General features: G+C 37.5%; 2 protein-coding genes across 16 annotated transcripts in view; one reads left to right on the forward strand and one right to left on the reverse strand.

Annotated features, from left to right (window-relative positions):
• Window positions 1-25,443, forward strand: part of wdsub1 (WD repeat, sterile alpha motif and U-box domain containing 1) — a 38,304-nt gene extending 12,861 nt beyond the window's left edge. For 2 of the 4 annotated variants that reach the window (XM_088930229.1, XM_088930230.1), the window contains 3 exons: window positions 3,323-3,502; window positions 11,862-11,993; window positions 13,409-15,234. In XM_088930229.1, the coding sequence (XP_088786355.1) occupies window positions 3,323-3,502; window positions 11,862-11,993; window positions 13,409-13,560 (464 nt within the window). In that variant the 3' untranslated portion in view covers window positions 13,561-15,234. Of the gene's footprint in view, window positions 1-3,322; window positions 3,525-11,861; window positions 11,994-13,408; window positions 15,235-23,634; window positions 23,679-25,378 lie in introns of those variants that run through there. The other 2 variants (XR_016093891.1, XM_088930231.1) reach the window with 2 other exon arrangements.
• The window catches only part of tanc1a (tetratricopeptide repeat, ankyrin repeat and coiled-coil containing 1a), a 155,277-nt gene continuing 141,659 nt past the window's right edge, over window positions 12,958-26,575 (reverse strand). For 9 of the 12 annotated variants that reach the window (XM_088930220.1, XM_088930217.1, XM_088930215.1 and 6 more), the window contains 10 exons: window positions 25,428-25,561; window positions 24,381-24,504; window positions 24,038-24,213; window positions 23,194-23,326; window positions 22,158-22,187; window positions 21,962-22,053; window positions 20,834-20,980; window positions 17,947-18,047; window positions 16,308-17,765; window positions 12,958-13,111 (listed from right to left, as the gene is read on the reverse strand). In XM_088930220.1, the coding sequence (XP_088786346.1) occupies window positions 13,039-13,111; window positions 16,308-17,765; window positions 17,947-18,047; window positions 20,834-20,980; window positions 21,962-22,053; window positions 22,158-22,187; window positions 23,194-23,326; window positions 24,038-24,213; window positions 24,381-24,504; window positions 25,428-25,561 (2,468 nt within the window). In that variant the 3' untranslated portion in view covers window positions 12,958-13,038. Of the gene's footprint in view, window positions 13,112-15,239; window positions 17,766-17,946; window positions 18,048-20,833; window positions 20,981-21,961; window positions 22,054-22,157; window positions 22,188-23,193; window positions 23,327-24,037; window positions 24,214-24,380; window positions 24,505-25,427; window positions 25,562-26,575 lie in introns of those variants that run through there. The other 3 variants (XM_088930222.1, XM_088930225.1, XM_088930226.1) reach the window with 3 other exon arrangements.

Below are 26,575 nucleotides of genomic sequence, written 5' to 3' on the forward strand. Positions count from 1 at the left end.
ATCTTGAGCATGGAACACTTTGCCTGTTTATGTTACTAAACAAGTATGAATTGTAAGTGAATGTGTAGAAACTATAAGCTAGACCAGAATACATTTTGAGTAAGAAATTGTTTGCCAAATAGCCAAACAGTTGAAGTCAGTGATTTTACTAATTGTTTTCCTAGTGCATTAACCTGAAGTTGTATGTTTGATTTTTGAGCTGTAGGGTCTTTTGTGTACAAGCAACTACAGTAAGTCTGACAATGGTTAGTGAGGTCTTTGGAGGCTTAGGTCTACAAGGTTAGAGATCACAGAAGCAGCTATACTGTCTCTTTTGTCTCCAAAAAAAGTTACCTGGATCCGAAAATCCTAAATAAAAAATCCTTTAAAATGCCCACTTTAGAAATAATCTTTAAGTTTGTGATTTTCGGCTTGTTCAACATGGAGCATCCTGGAAAAATTCTTAGGGATTTTGAAGCTTTATAATATCGTTAAAAGGGAACAGGGCGTCACTGTGGCAGAAAGGCACAAAGGCAGTTTAAGGAACTGTAAGAACTACAGTACAGAAGTGGTGGGTATTGGAAGCCTGTTTGATAAACAAATCTCAAGAGTGTGACACTATTCTACCATTTGTGATTAAAGAAGAAATTGTATTAGTATTCTATTAGCAACACACATCCATCAGTCACTTAAGAAAGTAGTATTAACCACTTAAATGGAAAATTGCTAATGTTTTACCGATGCATAAAAGGGAGACAAAACTGAGTCAATTAAGTACAGACCAATAAGTCTTACTCAATATTCCATGTAAGATTATGGAAATGATAAGTACATCTAAATGGATATATGGCAATAGGAGTCTAAGTAATAGCATGGATTTAAGAAAATGTTGTTAGAATTCTTTGATCAAGCAACAGCAGTAATGGATACAAATAAAGTGTATGATAGGGTATATATTTTCATTAGGCGTTTGATTATAATTCTTAGAAAATTATTAAATTAAAGCCAAGCAAGTTAATATAAATAATGGTATTACTCATTGATTAATGAACACACAGGTGTAGTTAGTAAACTAGTCAAGTTTGCATATTATATCAAAATAGGAGAATTAACAAATGCTGTAAAATCAACAAATACCATTCAAAGTTTTAGAGTAAAAACGTCTAAGAGATTATGTTTAATCTAGACAACACAGGATATTAAATGCATTTAACAAAACTAAATATAAAATGGAAATCAATGAGTATCTACCAATGAAATGATATAAGAAAATAATAAAGGTTACAAAGGAGCTCATTGTTTGGTAGTTAGTAGCTATTTGACAGATTATCTCATGGAGATGTTTTTTGAAGAAGCCAGCGATTCAAATTTAACAACATTACGACGTAGCTTATAGCTTATTGCATACCCCCACAACACTTTGTTAAAGAAGTTAATGTTAACTTTTCTGATTCAACAGTGAAATACAAACCAGAGGACACAATAAAACTCTGGAGAAATCTATTTAAAAGAGAACTGGAAGCACTTTTATACACAAAAGGATGTGGGGATCTGAGCCAAGCATCACTTCTTTACAGAAACAGATGAGATCCTCTGGTCAATTAGCTACTAACTTTCAAATCTAGATGTGTTAAACAGCCTCCTCTCATTTGCAAACATTTTTTAAGAAATTTTACCATTGTGTATTAACATCCTTAGAATATGCTTTAATTATTCAGAGTTTTCAACACTTATTAAAAAAATACAGTTTAAATAAAATAGTGGTATAGACTAAACTTTCAACTGGTGAAATACTGGTTTGTGTTATGTATACTTTAGTCTAATGTAAACGTAGGCATTGTAAATTATTTCAGGAACAAAAATGTCAAAATATGTTTTAATGCAAAAAGAAGAATAGGAACAAGTAATAGGTTTATTCCATGCTGAAAAAAAGAAGAAAGAGAACACAACGTTTCGGCCGTGGAGCCTTCTTCAGGTGTGAATTCTAACAACATTTTCTTAAATCCATGCTATTACTTAGACTCCTATTGCCATATATCCATTTAGATGTACTTATCATTTCCATAATCTTACATGGAATATTGAGTAAGACTTATTGGTCTGTACTTAATTGACTCAGTTTTGTCTCCCTTTTATGCATCGGTAAAACATTAGCAATTTTCCATTTAAGTGGTTAATACTACTTTCTTAAGTGACTGATGGATGTGTGTTGCTAATAGAATACTAATACAATTTCTTCTTTAATCACAAATGGTAGAATAGTGTCACACTCTTGAGATTTGTTTATCAAACAGGCTTCCAATACCCACCACTTCTGTACTGTAGTTCTTACAGTTCCTTAAACTGCCTTTGTGCCTTTCTGCCACAGTGACGCCCTGTTCCCTTTTAACGATATTATAAAGCTTCAAAATCCCTAAGAATTTTTCCAGGATACTCCATGTTGAACAAGCCGAAAATCAGAAACTTAAAGATTATTTCTAAAGTGGGCATTTTAAAGGATTTTTTATTTAGGATTTTCGGATCCAGGTAACTTTTTTTGGAGACAAAAGAGACAGTATAGCTGCTTCTGTGATCTCTAACCTTGTAGACCTAAGCCTCCAAAGACCTCACTAACCATTGTCAGACTTACTGTAGTTGCTTGTACACAAAAGACCCTACAGCTCAAAAATCAAACATACAACTTCAGGTTAATGCATTCTTCCTCATTTTGACGGGGTAGCACTGTGGCAGTGTTATTTGTCTGGTTGAAGAAGCAAGCCATAGCTCATGCAAAGTTGGTGGATGTGGAAAAGGCTATTCAGTTAAATTAATTTTGAGACATCCTCAGCTCCCATTGCAACCATTCAACAGTATGATGACAGGACATGTAAAGGATGGATTTGGAGTGCTGTGTTATTTAGTGGGTTTGGAAACAACACCATAGTTGTATCTGAAAGATGAACATAAAATGATATACAGTATGCTTCAACAATGTCGTCTGAAGGTTTTCTTTGATCTCAAGTGCACTTCCAAGGGCTGGCACAAAGCTAGCAGAACAAATCCCAGGAGGAGTTTGAATAAACATGCCCAGGACATGGAAACATGATTAAAGCATTATTGATAGAAAAGAATGTACAGTTAGTCGAGTAAACAGATTATGAAACAGTGATCTGCATTCACATCTCTTTTTTTTATCCGAGTTAAAAAAGAAAGCACACGGTGAAGTGGAGAAGCATTGTTACTAACTGGAATGTGAATGGAATGTTTTCATGCCATGCTCACAGAAGGGAGTTCTAGATAAGTGAGGTTTGATTATATATGTGAAAGGCTTTATTGAAAGTATCTTCCTGTTTGTGTTCTTCAGGAAGGGAGCTGTCGGGCAGGTTCAAACTGTTGGTTAGTGAGTGGTCAGAGGAAGATGTCATGGCCTGGCTCTGCGAAGAGGGCTTGGAGGAACTCGTCAAAGTTTTCAAGACAAACAACATTGATGGCAGCGAGCTTATGAGGTTGAATAAGGAAACTCTTACCACGGAGCTAAATATTGGTAAGGACGGAGCTAAATATTGGTAAGGATCACTTAGAACAGGCCCTTGTACCAGAATTATGTAATGTTGAACTTTATGCTGGTTTCAGCTTCCAAATAGTCACCCTTCCTGTTCTGTGATCAAGGACTGAGAGATAAGGACTTGTTTCCAGTTAAGAGTTAAGGTGGTTGTTCTTTTACACTTTGACAGTTGATCATTAGATTTACTGTTTCTGGCTTTTCAGAAACGATTAGCATAAAGTCAGCAGATGACAGTTTTAAGTTTTGATCTTTTTGATCCCCATTTTCAAAAACCCAGGCAAATTCGACAAAACAAAAAGATTTCTTACCTTGATTTGTGGATAGCATGACTCATCCTAGACACTATTTTAATTACAGTTCATATCAAGGCCTGTAAAGGATCCAAAGCAAATATATGTAAATAGAAAAAGTTAATCCTGTAGCTTTCAGAACTTCCATTAATGAATGAGCTAAATGAAAGACATGCAGTTGAAAAGTATTTGCCTCCTACTTAACCTACTGCACACAAAAAATGCAATGCAATTAATTTCAAAATTTCTTATTTTGTATAAGAACAATACAACAGTAAAATAACGCTGTACTTTAAATGGCAAAATACATTGCAATAACATACATGCATGGAAAAGGTGAATAGTTTTTACTTCTGCAAACAGTTTTACTGGTTTGTACTCATAGTTGTAATTGGCAGGGAATCATTGATACAGACCACAAACTTCCAACTAGCTCTCATAGAAGTAGAGACACAGAGTTTGTTAATAAGCCAAGAAAATGTTGTGAACATTAAGACAATTACTTTCACAGCTGGCAGAATTGGAAAGTGTGATATCTAGCCAAAACATCTAGTTATGAAGCTGGATATGGGGAAAACGTTTTACAGGTCAGATACAAGCAGCTTTCTAAAGGCTAAAAGGCAGATGTAGAAATTTAAAGTATGTGTATACTTTTTCCATGCATGATATCAAGTTTTGGCAATGTATTTTAATGAATATAGCATGTTGTACACTTTATTTTAATTGCTGTGTTTTCCCTTATATTTCTAATAAGAATATGTTTCAGACTGTTACTGTATGCAATTTATTTTGCAGTGCATGAATACTTGCTTTTGACTCTATGTGTTTGTGATTTTACCACAAAGTAACAATTTATGCCTAAAACATAGTGAAACAGTTTTAACCATGGTGTACCTTTTCTAAGTATGAAATAGATTTACAGTATAAAAAGTTAGCTGTATTCTTAGATTGTAGATGGAGATAGAGTTGGATGCACTAGATAAAATCAGTTTAGATCATTTTCAGTAATTAGCAGATGTACATGTTTTTCCACTGCAATACTGTATATTTTTACAAATGGGGGTTCACAAAACTGGTGAAAATCAGGAATTGACCAAGTGGTTTAGCCTGTAAGTAAAATAAATGTTCATACCCCCAACTTGTAAGTGATTTCTCTAGAATATACCCGAGCGGTTGGTATAATCAGAGGCATGTGAATTCTTTATTCTCTGGCACATCTTTGTTGAAAAGAGTAATAATACAGGCACACTTGGTTTAACAAATATTCATTACAAAAGACAAGTCAAACACTATGCTACAGACAGCAAAACATACAACACACAAGTTACTAAATTTACAGAATGTACAAACTAGGCCTTCCAGAGGCCTAATATTCTATTCACCCATAATCCCCCAGACTGGTATTAAGTACTGAACTCTTAAATAATGCCTCCAGAGGCCAAATAAGAGATAAGATGCCTTTTTTTATGAATGCAATACAACCTGCACTTAAATCACTTCTTTCTTAACCCAGGTGACACAAAATAAATGGGAGCCTATCTCCCTATTCTAAATGTGCACACCTAAGCTGGAAAGACATCTCTAACTATGGTGTCTATTACCCAGGAATGCAAAATAGCAAGCTCTTTTTAGTATGGTTCAATTTCTTAGCTCCAGTCAGGTTTTGTTTGGATAATCATGAAGTAGGGGCTCTCACCTGGCACAAGCTTCAAGTTTACAACCTTCTTTTGTGGTCTGACTTTCCTTCTCTCCTTATTCTCTTTCTTCTTGTCCTTCTTCTTTGTTATCTCCCCTCTCTATGGTCTTAATATGATCCTAAATGGTGTGTTTCTGTACAGCCCATTGACAATCATTAGGACATAATCACATAGGTATATCAAGGTAAACTTGAAAATTCTTTTTGATCAGGGGACTTCCCACAACTCAGCAAAAACATCCCCTCTGCATTGAAGCTAGAAGTGTTTACTCTGCCAGGTGTCAAACTTTATCTAAACTCTTAGAGACACTTCCTACAGCTGAAACAATATTATTTCCCCAATATAATGTATGGCACAATGCTTTTGTTTTTGGTTGTTTATAAATATTAGAAGCAGTTGGCATGACCATTTGTCTTTTAATTATTGAAGGATGCAAACTACCAGGTAATCTGCTTTGCGACTTCCAGGATTTTCAATTTCAACTTAACTTCAATTGCCCCACAGAACCTCTTCAGAACAAAATGTGATTTAAATATTTCCAGTAAATGAATCTGAGAAATGTCACACAGTTTAAATAATCTGTCAGAATGGGATCTGGTCATTTGGATTAATCTCAATCTAATCTTTCATTTGAAGCAACGTGTTTTTAACTTTGATCATGGGAGTAAGTTTAATTTTCAGCTTTTCTAGCAAAAGGTTTAACATTGAAATTTAGAGAGTCTCAATGTTGAAGCAGTCAATGGATCGTAGCCATTATTGTTGTAGACCAGTTTCAGCATGCTTTATTTTTTCTGCTGTTTTTTCATTCTGTTGGCATATTGTGATCTGATTTCCGGGTTATAAATTAGTTCGAGGTTAAGGTATGTTTTAGAATCTGTTAATCTGAGAGCCACACCATATCTATGAATCAATGTCTCGACTAATACATTCTCATGAAATATGAATGAGTTTTGGTACTTTTGTACAATGAAATATTTATAACACTTACAGTCTATAAACCAGTTCGTCAAACAACACTTCACTCACATTGTTATTTAGTCTTGCTAGTAATTATTCATACATTATAAACATAAAAAAATTCTGTGCATTTTTACAAAGATAAAGTACACGGATATATTTTAGATATTTATTCTATTTTTTCAACATTGTTTGATTGAACATTCATGCCTGACCATAAGACACCCAGGTAACTTTGACTTTTGCATAAGCACTTAAATCTCCTCATTAGTGAGAGAGTCCATTGGCACAGGAGATGGGGTGATTTCTCATTTGAATGTCAAGCCTGGTTAAAATCAAGAAAGGAAAACACGGAAGAATGACTATTCCCTGCTTTAAAAAAACAATGAATATTTTCATTTCTGGCTTGAACACTCACTGTCGCCTGCTGTCCGTGGTGCTCACAGCCAGCAATTTTAACTTGGCAAGACATTGCAGCCACTGTCTGTTATTGATAGATTTATGGTCTGAGAGAACATTCTTGCAAGATGAGAGGGTAAGTTGTGCCATAGATGCCTTACTTGCCAGGCTTGAGCTCTGTTTACCATCTGTGGGGTGAGCCCGATGTGTGGTGTCTAGGGCCAGAGACACAGTGAACAGTAACATCCTTGTCTAGGCATTATGAGCATAATGGGACAGTCCTTGTGACTTATAAAGTAGGCCCCCACTTGATGGGGGTTGCTATAGCTATAAGTGAAAAAATGCTCAGTATATGTAATCACAAGCAAAAAACAAAGCAAAACTACAGTGACAGCCATGCAGATCTCATGGTTAGACACATCAGGTAAAAAAATCTAAAATCATTTTTGTATTAATTTTAAAATTTCCTTTAAATGTTACAGAAATTGACAGTACCTCATTTGTAGAATATAGAGATTTTACTTGCTGCTGCCTGTTTTTGGTTTGATTTTCTGAAATTGGGGAATACTGATTATTTTTACTTTGTATACTCCTTAATATGTTAGTATAATACCATCTTTGGAAATTGCATGTCAGTATAATTATTTTACTATTTCAACTCTTTTGATTTTGCAAAAACTGTAAGTGCACAGCATAATCAGGTGGCCACTGCAGAGAAAGCCAAGCAAACTCCTTTTTTCCCCTTGAAATCCACTCGATCTAGTTGTGTACTTCCGATTCGGAGGTCCCGCTCACAGCCAGCAAGAAAGAGTCCATTAAGCTCTGAACCATAAGTTCAACCTGTCCTACACTCAGGCCTTAATAGGTTAACTCACTCTTAACCTACGCCCACGTCTGCTCACTCATCGAGTCTACAGGTGCTGCAGAATTAATAGGGAAAGGAATCATATTCCAAGTATAAAAATAGATCTTGCCTTATCTTAAAGGTGTCTTATAAATCATTTTATGTAATTTATGATAAGATAATGTAGAAAGTCTAGAGTGTCTGCTGTTGTAGACAAGATATCACTCTGTTCAGCCGGGATTGCGTCATGATCAGACTGTGAGATGTCACCTCTCATGCAGTGAGACACCCTTCATATGCAGTACTCATTATGTATTGACACTTTTTTTTAAAAAAAAGTTAAAATGGAATTTCATATTAGTGCCTTGTATCCAATTTTTCTCCAGATAAATCCTTTCTACCGTATTTTGTTCTTATTAGTACATTTAAGATCCTTCCAACAGATTGGTATTCATTACATTAGCAGCAAAGCTGAAGACACATTAATTTCCTTTCATTATCTACATTTTAATTAAGATTGTGCCTGTTGCTTGCCATGACAGACTCTGCCTCTCCCACAGCCCTGAATTGGATGAGTCGGTTAGAAAATGGTTGGATGGATTCATTTCATTTTAGTTGTCTAGCATTGCTCAATCAGAATTTCCAGTTATTAATGTTTCGGAGGAGAAGGTTGTCCTTGAATAGATGAACATGTCCGTTGAGTACGATTTTGATTGAAGTAACAAGCATTTAGTATCAGGAAAGATGAGTGTGATTTAATTGAAATTACTGTTCTTTGTTTGACTGCTGAAGAGGGTTTTTGTGGCCTCTCTTGTTAGCAGGGATGCCCTGCAGTGTGTAACGAAGACAGGGCTGAAACCCAGTAATTTACTACTTGGAGGGACGAATCAGTTAATATCAATGTGATGCTACTGGATGTGAAAAAAAAAGAGAAGCCTGAAATTGGTTTCATATTCTGCTAAGTATTATAATAGCTGTGAGTGGAGCACACAGGTGCTTTATATAAATATGGCAGTTTTTTAAATGCTACTTTTTTTGCTTTAGTAAAAGTAGATAGTAATTAGGAGAACAGTTCTCATTTTAAGTTCTCTTTTCATGGTGTAATAAGAAATAGGCAGTGCCTTTTGATGCTCCATCATAGACAAATACTTGAACACAATCATATAAGGTTCTTTAGATAACTACACTCTTTGTTAAATAGTCCTATACATAAAAAAAACACTGTTACGTGTAAATTGATTTAGCCGTGCTTGTTAGAAGTATACTAGTATATTATAAGTACAAGTGTTGCGCAGTTTTTTGTACTTTTCAGATATGCCACTTCTATGGATAGTGAAACCCATTCTTGTGACACAGCCTTCATTTCTAACCCACACGTTGTTCTTTCTCATTTGTTTGCCATTGGGAATGTGAATAAGACAGTACCTTGATTTTTTTTCCTTTCAACTTTTTATCTCTGAAGCCCAGAAAGGTCCAGTGATAGTGTTATCACATTCTGATAAACGACAGAGGTTGTCATATGCATTGACAATACGATTGTATTACGATGTTCTTGCTTCCATTTCAGTAGCATCAGTACAAAACTGAATCTGAACTGTCTAAAACATGCTGTAACTCTGAAAAGGTTTTCATTTTTTAAAGTTTGTTCATAGTGACGAATGATCCTTTTAATATTCTGCCTCGCTGCTTTCATCAGCTCACATTCACACACATTTATAATAGATAATGGTGGAGATGAGGGTATGATTATTAGGATTTTTATAGATTATTGTTAAGACGACCAGTAATGCAGTAGTGGCAATGTTTTTTTAAATTAATTTGGCTTTTTAGGAATATACTCGTTTTATTAATAATATATATGTAAATTGCATATTACGAATTAATTATGTATACATGATCAGCCTTGCTAGAGTTTGGAAAGACCAAAAAATGTACATCTCTTCTTTTAAAAGGGATTACAAAGCAATTGGAGAAAATTTGCTTTGCAAACCCAATTCCTTGATTTGTTTAAATCAGAATGTCAGGTATCTGAGGGATATAACTGTACCTTGTTAAATAGTGCCATCTTAAGTTTCTAGATATACATTGCTTTGGTTTAGTTTGCTGTTCTTAACACAGATGCAATTGCCTAAAGAGAAAATACAGCAATAGCTTTCATCCTAAATAAAATATTGTTTTGTTTCATTTTATTTTGGAACATTGTTAGACTGTTATACCTTTTTTTGCCCACAGTTCAGGATACTAGAGGTAAAGGGCATTTGCTTTGCTAAAAATGTTTTTTTTCAAAATATCATTTTATTTTTCATGGAAGATACAATAACTAAACAGGTTGTGTCCCTTTTTGTTAAACATGCTCTACAAAGTTGCCTTGGAAAAGAGTTTGTCAGAATTATATAACAGTTTAGAAACGCAGAACTGGAAAATATACTTTAAGTTGACATTAGATCGTTTCTTTTAACTGTAAACACATATAACTTTCTGAACTACAGTTGTGCATTGGTATTAATCCACATTAACAGTGAAACAAAACATTTTAATGCTACTGTAGGCCATAAAATTACACTGTACATTACAAGTACAGAAGTCCTGGTGAATGTATCTATCATAAAAAATCAGCTTGTTTTTGTGTAATATGGCATTTTAACCCATGTCTTAATAACTATTTTGAAACATAATGGGCTAGTTAATATTGACTGTTCTAAAACTATGATAAATTACATAGACTCAGTAGTAAAACAATGTAATTCATTATACATTATGTATATCCAACATAATTTTAATTTGGTCCACTGTGTATCCATTTATCTTGTGTGTGCATTGTTGTACAGTAAAGTCAACATGCTGTGTATTTGAAGTGTTTTTCAGATTAAACTAGCGGTATTCAGTAGTGCTCTTAGAGGGCTGGAGAGTCTGCAGATTTTCAAGGTCTCTAATGTAACAATACTCAAAAGAGCTCAAAGAAGCTGCTAAATGTGTCCAGTTACAAGATGGTTTAGCTCATTAAGAGACCAGTTGGAATGAAAACCCATGGATACACTGGCCCTCCAGAACAGGACTAGACTGTTTTGCTGTTATGAGATTATCGATGAGATTATCATCAAAAGAAAAAAACTAGCGTTAAGCACACTTGCTACTGTGATATTCAGGTAGCGCTGAGCAACTTAACTATGACCCAGTAAGGTTTTCAGCATTCCAACATTTTCAGTGTTTCAGGATTCCAAACAGCTTTTATATACAGTATCAAGGGAAAAACTATTTTTACATCAAGAACACGACCGTTAAATAGGTCTGCATTTGATCTGACATTCCAGCACATGACCATAGAGTCCAAAATTGTGCATGCTAGTAAAACCACATGTGCTGTGCTACCTTTATTAGTTTATTTGACTGTTTATGTTAATCCAGAGCACCTTTCATGTGTATCCGTTTATCAACCAGTTTATGTATATTCCACTGAAACAGTGTGATTTAAGTACCATCTTCAAGGGTATAAGAAGAGGTTACACCCCAAAACCTGAGATCTGAACCCACAACCTTATCATTAATAAGAGCCTTATCATCTAATCAATACTTATGCCACTAGAAGAAATACCTTCTTGCATGCTCAATTGCAACAAGAAACAGGGTTTTGATTTGGTGCATTGAGTTCACTAATATGTAATTGATGCCTAGGAATGTTAAGAACAAATCAACAATCAATGCACTGATTAATTATTGCACCACAAATCCCTATACACAGGATAAAAAGCTGCTGGCTATATTGTAAGTATCCATTATTATGTAAACCGCAAGCTTAGGTAACTCTTTACCTACAATACCTCACAACTACAATCACAGCAGGCAGGGTCAATAAAAACAACACTTGCTCATCCACAATCAATAGTGTTGTTCTTCGAAAATATAGGGATCGACACATGCACTTTAATGTTTAATGTACTTTAATGCGTTTAATGTGTAGAATACCATAAGCCCTAGAATCTGCTCTAATGCATGACATGTAAAATTGTTGATCTTGATATGTGATTGCTTCTCTTGTTTCAGATATGGTATAGCAAATAGAAGTGTACAAAAGTCAGAAATTGGATTTGAAAGTCAAACCTTGCAAATTATCATTGGATTTCATATTCTGTTCCTTTTTTGTATGGTTTTAGAATCTGCTGGACTGCGTAATAAAGTCATTCATAAAATTGAGGAGCTGAAGATGGAATCAGTCGCAGGTATTCCAGATGAGTTCCTCTGTCCAATAACCAGGGAGGTTATGCGGGATCCTGTTATCGCTTCAGGTATTTGATTTCTCTTGACCAACTTTGGAGTTCATAATAAGGCATCTGTGTGGAATTTCTGATCCGTCACATGAAAAAAACAAATGCAGAACAATGTTCAAGAAACCACTTTTGTATCACTGGATTGAGAAGCTACTACAAAGTAGTAGGTAAAAAAATAAACAATATGTCATGTTGTGTTGTTTTCCTTCCCTCTTTTCTGTATGCAACCAGCCTTTAGCTTTTTAAAAAAAATTCCTTTCTACCAACATTTTGCATAAGAAATTGCATATTCTGTTTGATGAACAGACTTCCTTTGACCTACAGTAGGTTGCAGTATGTAGCCTAAAACAAGTTACATACAGTATGTGTGATCTTTTCCATATAATCTACGCACCTTTTCAGTCATATGCATCTTCAAGTCCAAGCTCTTGGTCTGCTTTTGAGGACTATACAGAAGTCAGTTTGAATTGGAAGTTCTGTAGGATATATTTAAGAGCATACTCAAGGAGAGGATATTTAAATAATAGAAGTCAAATCGTGTAGGCCCAATGACCACATGCAGAATTACCCCTGACAAATCTATGAGGATGAAATGTCAAGTTTAGAGTCTTTCCTTGAAATTCGATAGTGAATTTATTCCCAAAGGATCCCAACACATTTTACACACAGCAGGAATCGACTTTATTCACCACTATCAGTGTGGAGCAGATCAGGTATAGAAGTGAGCAATAACTTCAGTAACTGAATGAAGGTAGTCTAGATTGTGCAAGCACGGAGTGGAATTTAGACAGGGTACCACCCCTACTCCTACAAACACTGCCACTGGATATTAAATGACCAAGCAGTCAGAAACACAAAGGTCAAACTTACAGCAAAATTTCCCTGGTCACTATACTTGCCCCTTGGATTGGAAATTTTAGTCCAAAGGGAAGAGTGTAATGTCATCTATTGACCCACCAACACCACTGACAGCAGGTACCTATCTATTTTTTCTTAGAGATCTCCCATCCCAGTACTGATGTGGCCCAGCCTTGCTTAGTTTCTGAGGTTTTATGGCATCAGGCTACACGGTAGTAATCCATCTGTTAAGTCTCCTTCCAGTCCTTTTCAACAACTGAAATATCCTTTTCATTAAACTGATTAAAGACATGAAAAAAGAAAATAGACAACAAACATTAGTCTGGCAGTGCTCTCCATAAAGAAATCAGTTCTTGACATTTTTGTCGGGTTTTAAGAATGAACTATCTACAGTATAGGAAGGGTCTGAAATAGTTTGAGTTGGTAACAAGATTAGTTTCGGCAGTGTTCAGAAATTCACCGTCGATAGAAGTCCTCATGGAAAACACCCACTAATGAAAAGGTGTAATAATATAAAAGCTATTAAAGTCCATTAAGAATCTAAAGTTCCTTTTGTTTTGTCCTTCTTTAAACAGATGGCTATTCGTATGAGAGGGAAGCGATTGAAAGCTGGATTAGCACAAAGAAGCGGTCAAGCCCCATGACTAATTTGCCTCTGAAATCCACTGTCGTGACACCAAACAGGACCCTGAAGATGGCTATTAGTCGCTGGAGAAGCAGCCAGTAGTCAAACACGAACACTCCTCTATTCAAATGCAATCACCTTATTCTAATCAGTTTTGTCTGATTGCCCTGAATGAAGCAAGTGTATGGCTTTTTTAATTCCTGTGAATTTTAATTGCATTTTGGAAAAAAAAATGTTTTTAGCTTTAGATAAGAAAATGTCTTCAATGGAACCTTTTTTTGTTTTGTCAAATGTGTATAATGTAAGTATACAGTGTTTTTGGTTTCTCTGCACTTTCATCAGATTTCTGTATTTTTAAGGTTCAAGTGACCACCATAACATTTCATTATCTCAATGAAAACCAAACTGTGTTGAGAATTTGGTACACCCTTCTCTATGTTAGTTTAAGCCTTTTTTACTATCCAGATAAAAAGGACTACAAAAATCATCGTTTTTCAGACACAGCTCCCTGCTGTGACATTATGTTTAGTTATTTCTTATCAGTGGTGGAAATTTGCTCTTCATAAAAGAACCTGCCACTACCCTGCCATTTTTAGTGGGACCAACAGCTAAAAACAAATCTAAGCAGGCTCCACAGCCAAAATGTTTTCTTTCTTCTCTTTAAACCTAGTACTTGTTCTTTTGTATATTATTCATGTTAGTAATTTTTGGGGTGTATGTGTGGGGAGGGGATCAAGAAGATTTGTTGACATTTATTTAAACTAGATATTCAGCATATGACAAGAAGTGTTAATGGTTGAACTGGTCAGAAAAACAAATTTGGACAATTAAAAGTTAATTTTGGTGTTCTATTAGATGCAATGATCAATTTTGCATTGTAATTAAGAAATATTAATGGCTTAATAAATCCTCCATGGAGGAAAAGCCTGGGACAATGAAAAATGTAAACTCTACACATGAAACAGTAATGTAAATGGTAATAACAAAGCAATATTGCACTAAAAACAGTTTTTATAACTTAATGGAGACCCTTTTGGGGTTGCCAATTTTATGAAGGATACTGCTAGCACACTAAAGGCTTTTGTGGAAACTAGTAGAGTAAATGAAAAGCACTTTTTAGTTCATTTCAGGTAGAGAACAAATGCATGCAAAAATATTTCTCACCTTTAGCACCTTAGTAATATTTTAAGATGATGGGTATTTAAGATTCAGTACATTTTATTATATAATACTTTTCATATTCAGTACCCAGGATACTATGGCTGTTTTATTGGCCTTATTTTCACTTATTTCTTGATTCAACATAAAAAGCAGAATAGTACTATTAGGTGCTTGAAAACTGTCAAGAGATTAGGGCTGTCACCTACTGTGAAAGTCATTTTCAAGAAAAAAAAATACACAAACATTGAAATGTTTATATTGCTGCCATTCATGTGTGATTTTATTTCTAAAATATATTTTTTGCTCATTAAGAAAAACAAATCTTCTGTTTTTTCTGTCTTTCCGTATTATGCAGGATTGAACATTTATTTACATTAAGGCAAACACATTCGATAGGGTGGGGATGTATTGCTGGAATTATGTATTTTAATGTTGACTCTATCAATGAATTACAGCAATTGATTCAGAACCAAACTCCCGGTGAGTGGCAGGACCACAGCTACAGCTGCACTTACCTTGGCATTACTGGGCTTGTGAATTGCACAGTGCAAGACTGCTGTGGTGGCACCACGTGCTTCCAACATGAATCAAGCAAATAAATATAATCTAAAGCCAGATCATTTTGTTTTCTCACTGGGAGATTTATTTACCCATTGTTGTTATGGCAGTGAAGTTCTATTACAGTATGTGATAGGTAATACAGCTCACAATACTGAAAACATTTCAAAACCTGCAATTAACATACATATTAAAATATAGCCAATGGATCCCCAACTGTTTGTTTTATAATCTTTATTAGAAACTGAGATTGCAGCATGCACTTAAAACCAAATTTATCCCAACAAAGCTTTTTAAGATCTGAAAACTTCTTAGTAGCTGTGCAAAAATAACTATATAAAATATATTGCTTTTACAAATGATCAAGCGAGAGTAGCTGTAAATAAATTAACCTAGGTGGCAACGACAAGCAGAAACAGGATTCAGTTCAGCGCTACATGGCTATTTATACAGTGTACAAACATGAATGAGTAAAACCCCGATCCTTAAATTTACAGTACTCCCAACCACACTTTGCAGAAAAAAATCCAAATCTGCACAAGTTGAACAATTCAATTACACTGACACAGACCTTCACTTAAAAGAAGGAAATATATATTACAAAATAAGGATTCTCAACATCCTTCTTGAAACACAGGAATGCCCATTCTTTCCCAGTCTTATAATCACTCAATGCCATTTCAGTCTTCCACTCAGCACCACTATCTCTTTATTTTGTACTTAGTTTATAATAAGTCTTAGTTATGATAATACATTTTTAATTATATAAGCACCTGAAAGGCATATTTTACGAATAAAGTGCCATCGTTGTTTTGTCTGTGTATAAATGCCGTATTAATTTCTCAGTGCAGTGTCCAGCTTTGCCGAAATGTGGAAAGCATGCAGCTGTGTAACAGAAGCTTAATGGACCTATACACATTTATTAGTAAGAAAGAAAAAGTACCAATCTAAATACTGTCTGTGGTTATTTACAAGAAAAATACAAATAAAAATATTTAGCTTAATTGCAAAAGATTTAAATCTTAATATTAAGGAAAAGAAAACTTGGGGACTACAATTTTACTTTTTTTTTTACAACCACTTTTTAAAAATGTGAACCAAGGGTTTAAGAAACTGGTTAAATAACTTACACGTTAGACTCTATAAACGATCGCTTTGGTTTCATAGAAGCAGCATGAATGGCAGGATTATCTCTTGCGATGTGAGACTGCTGTTTAGATTTATTATCCGGAAAAGAATGTGGGACTGACACAGCTGGCTTGGGTTCCTTGAAACAGGTGGAAGCTTGGCAGAACTTCTCCCCAAATTCCTTAGAGTGCATTCCATTCAAAAGGCTTCCCATAGCACCCTGAGATGGAGCTTTAATCTGATCGTGGTAAACACTCCCCGTTTTGGCATAAGCTATCTCACAGTTAACAGCCTGCACTCCTCCAGTGGACATAGTGTTTGTGACTAATCCTTCTGCTGAGTGGCTGTGCCAGCTGCGAGTCTGCTGATGGCCCTGCTGCAGTTGTTGAAACCTGGCTGTCTTATCCATGATCCCCATGAACGGAGTCGGCCGAGGCTTGTAGTCTGCAGTTGCACTCTGATTCTGCTTGCCCTTGTTGTCCATGGTGGTTTTGATCCGCACGTCGGGCCCTTGTAGCTTCCCACTATCCGAGAGGCTGCTGCTGGAGGCCAGACTGCTGGTTGAACTGGAGATCTTCATGCTGCTGGCCTGGGAGCCTGGGGCAGAGACAGTGCTGGTTGCCGACTCCTTTCTCATCTCCAAGCCGGTTCCCGATGCTCCTTGGGTGGCCGATGACAGTATGTCCAAAGATGGCACAGAGTGCGCAGACAGCCTCTCGGCAGCTTTTGTGGAGTGGTACGCGGCAGCGTTTTCAGCACTGCAGATGTGGGCGTTTTGTGCCGACGTCAACCTCTCTCCATAGCTGGTTCCCGAATCATCTGTGCTAGAAGATGCAGAACTGATCTCGATGCCTGGGCCTGGCTTCAGCACACTAGAAAGATGTCTGCTGGGCAGTGGGCTTGGAGGAGGATAATGTGATTGTGGCTTGGTTGCATACTGGGTGTTTCCAGACCTCCCTCCAGTCTGCAGGGAGTTCATGTGCTGGTTAGTTTTGACAATCTGGGCCTGTTTGGTAGGCTGCATGACCAGTCCTTGCTGGGCCAGTAGGTGTTTGTGCGGCTGTCGGCTCGAAGGAGAGACAGGCCTGGGATTCTGCTGAGAGGCTCCTGCCCCATCGTGAGGTGTCCTGCTCAAAGAGTACAAAGTCTGTGTGCTCTGCGGTCGGGGCTGGGAGCTAGACGCTGCATCGTCCAGTTGTGAAACCTCTTCCTCGTCAATGTCCTTGAGCCCCAGCGTGGACTGGCTCTCCAGGCTTGGGTCGGCGGGCCCATCCTGCTCCTCCTCGCGGTCGGAGTCGTTGCTGGGAGGCAGCTGGCCTTGCGCGCCCTGTTGTTTCTGCTGGGCTCGCTGCAGCTGCTTGCACTCGTCCTCCACTCGCACTAGCAGTCGCCTGATCTCCCGGTTGTTGGGGCAGAGCTTAGCTGCCTCGTGTAGGTCTGCGAGGGCAGCAGCAAACTGCCTGCAGGAGGACACAGACAAAGAACAGGCCGGGTCAGTGGGCCCCGTCGGTAACCGCCGTGCAAAACAAATCCCGCTAAAGCTCCAGCTCGGTAATGAACCTTTAAAAAGTCCTGCAAAGGACACATTTTAGGAAATGATACGAAAGGCAACTGAGATTAATTTTTACCGTAACACATTACCTGCTGCTTCTTTTTGCCCTTGCTCTGGCATAATAGGCCTCATATGATTTCGGTTTCAGTTCCAGTGCCTTAGTTGCAAATTCCTCTGCCATGCCAAAGTCCTGCAGGACAAACGGATCAGTGAAATCAGCGGGAACCGTGCTGGATGCAAGTTGCTCTGGGAGGCGTTCTTAGGTATATTAAACTATAATCTGGAGACACCAGACTGCAGGTCTCTTGCTATCTGTATTATTGCGAAATTGTTGCAATGTTGAAGATACCAGCTCTTTCTATAATATCATATTATAATTCTATAATAGTATTAATAAGGGTTGTAAATTGAGTGATATACATACATCCTCTGCTGGTAAGTAAAACAAACATGTAATGTGCAGGACAGGGTTTTAGTTAAGAAGCTCTGTTGCTGTTCTCAATTAATTTAATTTGCAGCAATGAAGCCTGGCAGATCTATAACATTGCCACAGTGTTGAATACACAGACAAAACCTCCAGAATGTGTTTTTAATCAATTCCAACCCAGAGATTAAAATGTGGAAAGGTGCTGATATCAAAATATGCTATACAGTATGTACAATATAAAGTTGTATAATTTAAATGCACGTTTCAAATTTTTCCCCAAATGTAAAATGTCACTAAATACAAAAAGTCACAATAAAATTTAAATTTGTTATGAATCTCCAGTCTTATAAAGGAACAGGGCAACACTGGGATTTAAAGCAAAACTGCAGGAAAGTCATAGTGGAGGTACTCAGCAAATATAAATAGCTGCAAATTAAATAGAGGGCTGCAAATTAAATAGCACAAGTGGAACTTTTAATAAAGTAACAAGTCACCCCTAAGCAACACTGCATTACTTGGCTTAACTATCTGCATAAAGCAATAGTGTTGTTAGTGATGGACAACAGCAATAGTGTTGCTTAAAAAGACCAGGGGGTTAATGGCCAGTTGATGAAAGTCTGTGTCCAAAAGATTTCTTTTGTGCAACAAATGTGAGTTTTGTACATAGTAGAGTGTGGGAGTTACTTCTATCTTCATGTTTTGACCAGTTCTTTCAACTAAGCTATAGAGCTGTAGAAGAAGTTGAAGTGTGGTAGTGTTTTCACTTTGTCTGCCACTCCATAGAGAAAACTTGGGCTATTGTGCTGTATTTCATGACGTAAGAGTATAAAAATGTGAATGTGAAAAGTTCTAAGAGACATCTAAAGAACAGGTTTATGTGTAATTACATTTTAAATACAATTACTTCACTATTGTTATTAATGGTCTGCTTTTGCTTCCACAAATACAGGAAACACCAACATAAAGTGCCTTAATAGTGAGTTGGGCCACCACGAGCCACCAGAATAGCTTCAATGCACCTTGGCTTAGATTCTATAAATGTTTGGAACTCTTTCTCTTCCGTGAAAGGAACAAGTAAAGGTTTATTCCATGATGAAAAGAAAAACACAATGTTTCGGCTGTGGAGCCTTCTTCGGGTCTTCGGGTTACCAAAGAATGGTTTTGAATTTATTGGCATTTACCTTGCCCTCTAAAGGATTCAGTGGGCCTAAACCACTAAAGAAAAATGCACCCAACCATAACAGAGCTGCCAGAGCCCTTCACCCTGGGAAACAAGCCCTTAAGCCTATAGGCTTCTTTTGGAGTGCACTACACATGTACTTGTTCGCTTGTAGAGAACAGGGTGAAGGATGACTCATCTGAACATATGAATTTTTTCCACTGTTTGGTACACCACTGCCTGTGTTCCACTGCAACCCGAATATAGTGTCCCTCTCTCGATGGGCTGTACTCAAGGATTATGCATTTTCGGCCACAGTTGCCTCTAGCTGATGATGTCTTTCCCTCTGACTTCCATGACAACATCACCTCAGCCACTGCTCCTCATAAAACATAAGCAAGTCAAGCACTGACTTGAATCACTGAAGCTCCTGCCAAACATGCCCCCAAATTCACCCCTCTCTTAAACTCACTGAGATCCTTCTTCTAGCCAGGTTAGCAAAATAATGGTTAACTGGGCCCATTATATACATTATCATACATGGCTCTAAGCATGATGGGGTATTAATTGCTTAATTCACAGGAACCAAACCTTTGTGGAAGCACCTAATTTCAATACTCTTTGTATCCCTCATTTATTGTAGTTTGTGCTTTATTTTGGCAGTTAGAGTACCTGTATTTAGACTTAACCGACAGTTTTTCTACTATTTTAACTAGACAATGTATGCACTTCTCCACTTTGAATGTACGACACATGTATGGCACACCTTAAAAGTAACCTTTGTAGAGGTCTTTGAATTTATCAAATGTCGAAAGCCAGATTGAGTCTGTAAATTGTATGCCACTGTCATTTTCAGGCCCCTCTGCAGTCTTCTATAGTAAGCTACATCTCAAAGACTATAATTACACTCAGACTCTAGATGTTGATTAAAAATGTGTCTTTCTGCTATTATCGCAGACATGATTTTTTTCAACCAGTCTGACTTAAGCTGACAGAGCCAAAAGACTTAATCATAGGAAGAAAGCAAAAAAAGCTTTGGCTAACAATAGACGACATAAAAAATGCTGAACTGAAATGTGTTTTTTCTGTCTTAGAGAACAACAGGTATTTCTCGTTTTTGTAAGAGTCCGACGTTAATTGTTTTTTATTTGTACGTAAATTGCTACAAGGGTCACACTTGACTGTTAATGCACTGAACCCATTCATTTGTGCTAATGATGTTTCATAAGCAGCTTGACCAGATCCATCCAGAATTACCCCCAAAGCAACATTTCTAGCTGATTTCATTATTTTTTCCCCCTTTTGAACTCTGCTGTTCGATGTCATCTTTACAGGAGTGCAAAACAAGGTTAAAAAACAAGACACTAAAGTATTTCAGCAGATGGCTTACGTTTGTTTTCCTGCGACATCTGGAAAGGTTCAAATACAGAGAAACTCTCAGTTCTTTAAAAGCCTTCAGGTCATCCCCAAATCCTTCTCTTGGAAACTTTCTTAGAGCATACTGGTATCTCTGAGCCGCCTCCTTCATCTTCCCTTTCTGAAAGGTAATGTAAGACCATTGTAAGAGGTGGAAAAACACGCTGGAATTAAAACTCAAAGTGAAATACTGTCTCTTCCAGTCAGCTGTTGCATTTTTGCTCAAATACAGTTTGGCCTATTTGTCCTTTCCTCTTCCCCAAAATTCAATTTTTTCTAACATCATAGATCAATTACTTCTTATTTGTGCAAAAAAACCCACATAATGTCTAAAAATTTGTCTTTCACACAGTTTTGAACCAGGAAAAAGGTTATGATATTGATATAACGGTATTTCATAGATACAATCAATATGGGTTGAGAACCATGTTACAACATTTTCAACATCAAAAATGTACATTTGTTACAATATGTATGTTGGACTTATAAGCGAAAATACATTCATCAACAATGCATTTCTAAAACCTTCGTTATTACTGTTTTTATTCAGAAGGTTTCATATTTGTTGAAGTAATCTGCTCATTTTTAACACACAAAGAAGTCACAGGCTTCTGAAATATACTGTCAAATATATGCAATTAAGTTACTCTAAATATGTTTTAAAACTTAAAGCGATATAAATGCAGATTCTAGGACTAGGGAGACCTGTCTATAAATAAGAAGCTTTCAGCTCTGCAAACTGTTCGTCTCCTAAATCTCCTAATTAACTAGTCACCATGTGTTCAGAGAGGCTCTCACTGCAACATCTGCCAACTAACATCAGGCATAATATAATTCTGTATGGCCACAAGAGGGCAGTATTTATGGCAGTCAAACAGCAGCACAGCTGCAAATCCCACCCAAAACCAAGGAGGTCAAGGGGTCAGATAACGGCTCAAGCTTCATCTTATTAGTTGACGCCTGTGTGTCTGCCGATCGAGCAGATCTCACGCTGTGTTGATCTGGGCAACAGAACGTTCTCACTGGTCTCTGGGCACCTTTAGTTTAAAAACACTTGAAAGATTCAGTTTCTAACAGAGACAGGTATGATTAATACACCTACCTTGTAGAGCAGATTCCCTTCCTCCATCAGTTTCTGCAGAAGAATGATGAGAATGTCGGGCTTGGACGTTGCCATTGCCCAGGCCGCATTCCCTGCAGGGCGATGGAATAGAGAAATAATTGCACAAATTGCCTCCGATTGAAAACCAATATTTGCAATAGAATTGGTACTGAGTAAAGTTACCTAAAGAGAGTACCTGATCGGTCATAAGGAGATGTTCTGTAGCCTTAAGAGGGTATAATTGAAGGCAGTTAAGAGAAAGAAAAGGATGAGACATTACAGAGGTAGACAAGAAGTTGTAAAATGTACTAAATGTACATACACAAAAAGACAAATGTCCCTTTACTTAATTCAAAAGCATACTAATACTTTAGAATCTATTCATATTTATGTTACAGTCTTAAAATAGGTTTCTGACTTACACACTTAATTGTAGAAGGCTTATACCCTAAATAACATAACTTCACTTCACTTTCACATTAACCTGTTTTTATCAACAAAGTTATAAGAAAGAGAAGAACATAAATACTACATCTGAAAAAATAAAAGGAGAGTCTAGGCTTTGGTCAGTTTTAAGGTGTCATTTTTCATGTCAAATACTCTAACCTTAAGAGGCTTCAGGGAAAAATCAATTTAAATGATTGGAAACTTGATAATTTTAAAAACTTGTAAACAAGATTTAAATTATATTTGTTGCAAAGTATAAAACACAAGTGTTGATTAACAGATGACTATACTATTCAGTGTAATCAAAACGTTTCATTACTGTATTTACGAGTGGTTGTTTCTCTTTTGAAAAGTACGCTGCTGTTATTTTGTCAGCTTTATGACTCAAGGACTAATAGTGAATATTGAGTGCTAACCAGGGTGAAAGCTTTGCAGGCTCCATCAAAGGGATTAGTGTCTATATTCTAGTCAAAAATGATTCTGAGATGTAGTGTGGAAAAGGGTTAAAAAAAGCAGAGACACTCAAAAGTAATTCATTCAGAAATGTCACAGGATCTAGTGCTACATATTTTACTGGCTTCTTGGCACTAGAGGCTTGCACCTTTAGTTCTACATATGATAAAATACTAAGCCTCCTAATTAAGATATTTCTTTTTTACCGGCTGATCCAGATCCATTGTTTGAATGGCAGAACAAAAGATGCAGCATCAGGGATCTGCGATTTCACTCCTCGCTGTCGAAACAGATTTTTACTGTATTGTAGAAGCGTCAGAGCACACACTCACCCAGCTTCGCTCCTTTCTTCAGTAGAGTCACCACCACAGACGTGTTCCGACATCCAATAGCTCTATCCAACGGCCTCATCCCACTGTAGTCGACATGCTCAATCACTGCACCTCTCTCAACCAAGTAATGAACCTGCACACCAGTAAAGGAGTTCATGAATGCCTTTTTAGTGAAAGAGCCACAGATGGTCCCCCTTTGGCCACACGCATGAGTGTAATTCAGTAACAGCCGATGTCACCTGTCAGATTAATTTAAATCTGCTGACATCTTTATTTTTTTTTTCACAGCTAGATAAAATACTGTTTCAATGTTCAATTTTCTTCCTCTATGTGTGCTTGGAGAGGTCCACTTCAAAGCATTTGCCATGTTGTTTTTGAGTTCTGTCCACGAAGATCTGCTTTAAAACTCACACAAAATCTTTGCCATTACTTGTTTTACAGGTAAGCGAACGGAGGAAACGGCAAAATAGCAACTGAAACGCAGTGTAAGCACACACATTTTTCACAGATACAATAACATTATCTATGTTAAATGCATAGTATTGATTTTCATAAACTGTTATACAAGTTTCTGACTGGCCTTTATACTGACTCTGTAGTTGTACGCATGTACCTGAACACATAGTCATAGAAACTACTGTAAGATATACAGCAAGAAAAAAAAATCAGCTTTAATTTGGAAAACTTTAATTATATCTAAAAAGTTGTAAGAACATCTTAATTGAATGACGACAACAGAAAGACTCAACGGGCACTGAGGCAGGCTGAAGAGACAGTGCTTGAAAGAGACATAAACGATAAGAATCCGCTGTACAATAGTCAAATAAGTTATGGCTTTACTCACAATCTCAGCATCCCCATAGAAAGCAGCTAAGTCCAAAGGGGTTCTCCCATTCTTATCCGTGTGATCTATGACTGCGCCTTTCTCCACTAAAAACTGCACCACAGCCTTGTGTCCTTTCAAACAAGCCCAGCTCAACGGCGTTAATCCCTCCTTGTCCATGGAGACTAAAGAAGCACCTGCAGAGAAATGAAGATAGCTTGAAAAACGCTCTTTATCTCCTTATCGACTTGTTCCTTACTGAAATGGCATTTAGAAAATCGGTAATGGTTTCCGCAGGGTAATCTGGGCAAATGAATACAGATGCGTTAAGAAATGCAGACTGCTGGGATGGCAATGGACTCACCTTTCGAAAGCAGGAATTCCACAGTGCTCAAGTGCCCTTCACAGGAAGCCACCATTAGCAGAGTTCGTCCCTGCTTGTCACTGACGTTTACATCCGCACCATGCTGTAGCAAAAGGTCAGCAATCTGAAACAGAGAGAGTGTTGATAAATTGATAAAATCCACCCAATATTAATTTTACTCAAAGCAATAACAGGTGCCGATAACACCCCTGTGCCCAGGAAGTTCATTAAAACTGTCCTCTATTTCTCTACTGAGGATTCCTAGATGTACTGCTTTGTCTTGTTACTGGTCTGCTATTTTGCAGTACAACAATGCTTATAAAAGCAATTAAAAGTATTTTTTCCTCACGAGACACCACAAATGCGATTAGGATGTCTTGTTTGGTACTGTTAACAGCGAGACAGGATTAACGACAAGGGACAGTTTGATTTATCACACATTATCTCCTTATCCACACCCCTTACTTCTTCAGCTATAAAGGTTGAAGATGAATTTGGAGATCATAAGCATTGAGATCAGCAGTTTGCTCACCTATGTTGAAGTCTAAAGAGTCAAATACAACCAAAGCATAAAGACTGAGCGTAACTAACTCCATCGGGACAGGTTTACAATTAGACGTCATGCGAATGAAAATAAAAACTCAAACGCAGTTCAAAGTCTTTTCATGTCTGTGTTCCTTGCTAGTCCTGTGGCAAGCTCAATTCCTTCAGCACTTATAAGGCTTGACACCTCAGTACCTGTCTAACTTACTATTATTCTATTCCCCACCTCACAACCCTTCGTAAGTCTAATTCTGGTCTCCAGTTTATCCCCCAAGCCCGTCTACAAACTATGGGTGACAGGGCCTTCTCCTGCTGCACCCTGAAGCTCTGGAATTCTATCCCAAAGGATATCAGAGAGTCACCTTCCCTGAGCGCTTTCAAATCAAAACACAAAACCTTTTTCTTTAGAAGAGCTTTTATTTGACTGGTTCTATGTCTGCTCCTTTGCTTTCCAGCCCACACTGTCTGTCTCTGCCTGCCTGATTAGTGAAAGATATCTGTTACCTGCCAGTGGCCCTGTCTCACTGCACAGAACAGAGGAGACACTGCCCTGCGGTTCCCCTGATGTACCACCGCGCCCTTCTCCAGGAGGAACCTGCACACCTCCATCTTCCCCCGGCCGGCCGCTGCTGTCAGAGCTGCGGGAGAGAGATCACTAGTCAAGGGCGAGAAGTTCACTACGGCCCCCCTTCTAATGGAGCACTTGAGAAGTTGACCTTTGTGACGCAATCCAGAGAAACCTCAGGTGGCGTGTCCAGGACAATGGAAAGCTAAACACTACTCAGCACGTTATATAGAGAATCATTACATATTAATCAGATTATGCAAGAGGTCACCTTCCTTGAACACACTGTCAGTGTTTGGTCTCTGCTAAAAAGAGCACCTTGTTGTGACTGAACAAGGTTCATGTAACTGAAATAAACATCAATTAAAATTCCAAAGAGCTTCCTCTCCTACATTCCAGCACAAAACTGATCGGAAACTTCAGCAGAGGAGAGAACCCACCCCCGCCCAAGTCTACAACTGACCAATAAAAAAAACAGCACAATGGAAGGGTACTCTTAGCAATATGAATGAACTGCACATTAGTCAAGAAGCAGATTTTGTGCTTGTTTGCCGATCTGCACTTGTAGGAAAGAAGCCTGATAGACCTGTGTGGTAAAAATATTATCAGGCAAGTCAAACCGTGGGCAGGAATTCCGGTCATTCAACCAAGGCTGGCCTGAGATCTTCCTGATACTCCAGGCCAGGGACCTGCCCCCTTTGTCTCGAACCCCTAAAACAGAACCCTACCGCACGGCTTGAACAGGCATCTGACGCCAGGTGGAAAATATGAGAATAGCCCATTAACGGGAAGGAAAGCTAAAAATGTTTGTGGGACTTCTGACTCCTGTCCAAAAACCGAAAAGGAAATAACTGCTAAGAAAGGGATGTGATAATGGACTTTGTGGCTGACTGAAACCAGAGCAGCACACAACTTTCAGCTCTATGGGAAAACAACGGTGAGACCGAAGAGAGCTATTTTAGGTGATCCTATGTCATGTTGAACCCTGATGTGAACTGACTGATTGCCAAAAGAGGGGTCGGAGTTCATTTTCTTTACTGATGCATAATCTTGGTTGAGTCCATTATACAAAATATATGTGGCAAAG

This window comes from Atractosteus spatula, chromosome 13 (genome assembly GCF_055471065.1).
Source record: "Atractosteus spatula isolate fAtrSpa1 chromosome 13, fAtrSpa1.hap1, whole genome shotgun sequence".
In the NCBI taxonomy this organism is placed as follows: domain Eukaryota; kingdom Metazoa; phylum Chordata; class Actinopteri; order Semionotiformes; family Lepisosteidae; genus Atractosteus; species Atractosteus spatula.